The 1302-nt window shown below is 54.3% G+C and overlaps 1 protein-coding gene across 1 annotated transcript in view; it reads right to left on the minus strand.

Annotated features, from left to right (window-relative positions):
• Window positions 1–430: 430 nt before the first annotated feature.
• LOC104500185 (fibronectin type-III domain-containing protein 3a-like) overlaps window positions 431–1302 on the minus strand; it is a 22384-nt gene continuing 21512 nt past the window's right edge. The window contains exons 25-26 of the mRNA XM_010143789.1: window positions 1130–1251; window positions 431–748 (exon numbers count right to left, since the gene is read on the minus strand). Coding sequence (XP_010142091.1) covers window positions 431–748; window positions 1130–1251 — 440 coding nt within the window. The remainder of the gene's footprint in view (window positions 749–1129; window positions 1252–1302) is intronic.

Raw genomic sequence — 1302 nt, forward strand, 5'->3', positions numbered from 1 at the left:
CTCCAAGCCTAAAGCTTCTGTGCTGCTGGGTTTGTGCACCCCAAACTACCACAGAACCGGCTACCGCGGCTCCAGTCGCGCGGGAGAAGGACTCGCTCTAGCAACGCCGCCTTCCCTCTGCCTGGCCAAAGGGCCCCGTGTGGAATCCAGAGAGAGGAGGAGCGTGCGCACGGCGCGTGCACGGTAAGGCAGTTTCCGGCTGTTAATTAACAGCTCACCCTGATTACAGAGGCCCCAGGATTACCCTTTCTACAAGAAATGTATGTTCAGTATTTGGAAAGGATCTGCCAACCCAGCCTCGCTGGGAGCCAGCAGCAAAAGTGGAAACGCACGTCACGGTACGTGTCCAGCTCGGATTTTTCATTCGAACTAACCATAAATACCCGAAATAGCTCCCGTACGAAAAGCTGAGCGCTGAGCAGGCTCTCCTCTACTTGATGACAAAGTACTGAATGACAACAGCGAATAAAATAGCCACCACCGCGAATCCGCAGAGAAGGACGACGGCGATGAAGCGCTCCTCACGCAGCGTCTTCTTCGTCTCTGCCAGCTCCGCCGTCGAATCGGCACAGGGGGGAACCAGCTCCTGCTTCTGAGATGAGAACACCGTGCTGGGGCTGTAGGGGCCATACAGTTCCTGCGAGCCGGCAGAGTCCTGCGACTGGCGGCCAGCGCAGACTCGGACCCGATATTCACAGTTTGTCTGCAGGCTCGGGAGGCGGAAGGACGTCTCCGGTCCCTTGTACACCTGGTGGGGAGAAGAGAGAACCGCTCAGATTCAGCCCACCACCAGCACGCGGTGCTTCCTGTGTGCTTTCCGAGCACACGCAGCACTGGACGCTGCCTGAAGTCGCTCTCTTTGAGCCCGCTGCATGAAGTCCCTTATTTCTGAAGAATTCATGATTTGAGAATGGGAAGAGCCAAGGGAACTGCTGGGAGAGCAGGATAAAGCAGCGTGAGCCCAATTCTGGGTAACCAGCTGGCAGCCAGGATGGTAAACAGAGCCCTAGGCCGAAATGCAAACCACTGGCGTCCCCAAACACAACGTCACCCTCTAACACAGACCCCTCTCTTGGCAGTAACAGTTCACAGTGCGACCCCTCGGTTCATTCTGTGCTGTAGGAGGTACCTGATCGAACTCTCTCCCAGCAGCAAGCTGAAGGATGTAAACAATGGAATCCCCTTTCATTGGCTGTAAAGGTTCCCAAGTGATTTCGTAAGAGTTTTCTTCCAGCTGATTTGCTTTGGGTGCTAGGACAAAAAAAAAAAAAAAAAAAAAAGGGGGGTTTTTTTGGCTTTTTA

Source organism: Buceros rhinoceros, unplaced genomic scaffold (genome assembly GCF_000710305.1).
Source record: "Buceros rhinoceros silvestris isolate BGI_N320 unplaced genomic scaffold, ASM71030v1 scaffold23639, whole genome shotgun sequence".
In the NCBI taxonomy this organism is placed as follows: domain Eukaryota; kingdom Metazoa; phylum Chordata; class Aves; order Bucerotiformes; family Bucerotidae; genus Buceros; species Buceros rhinoceros.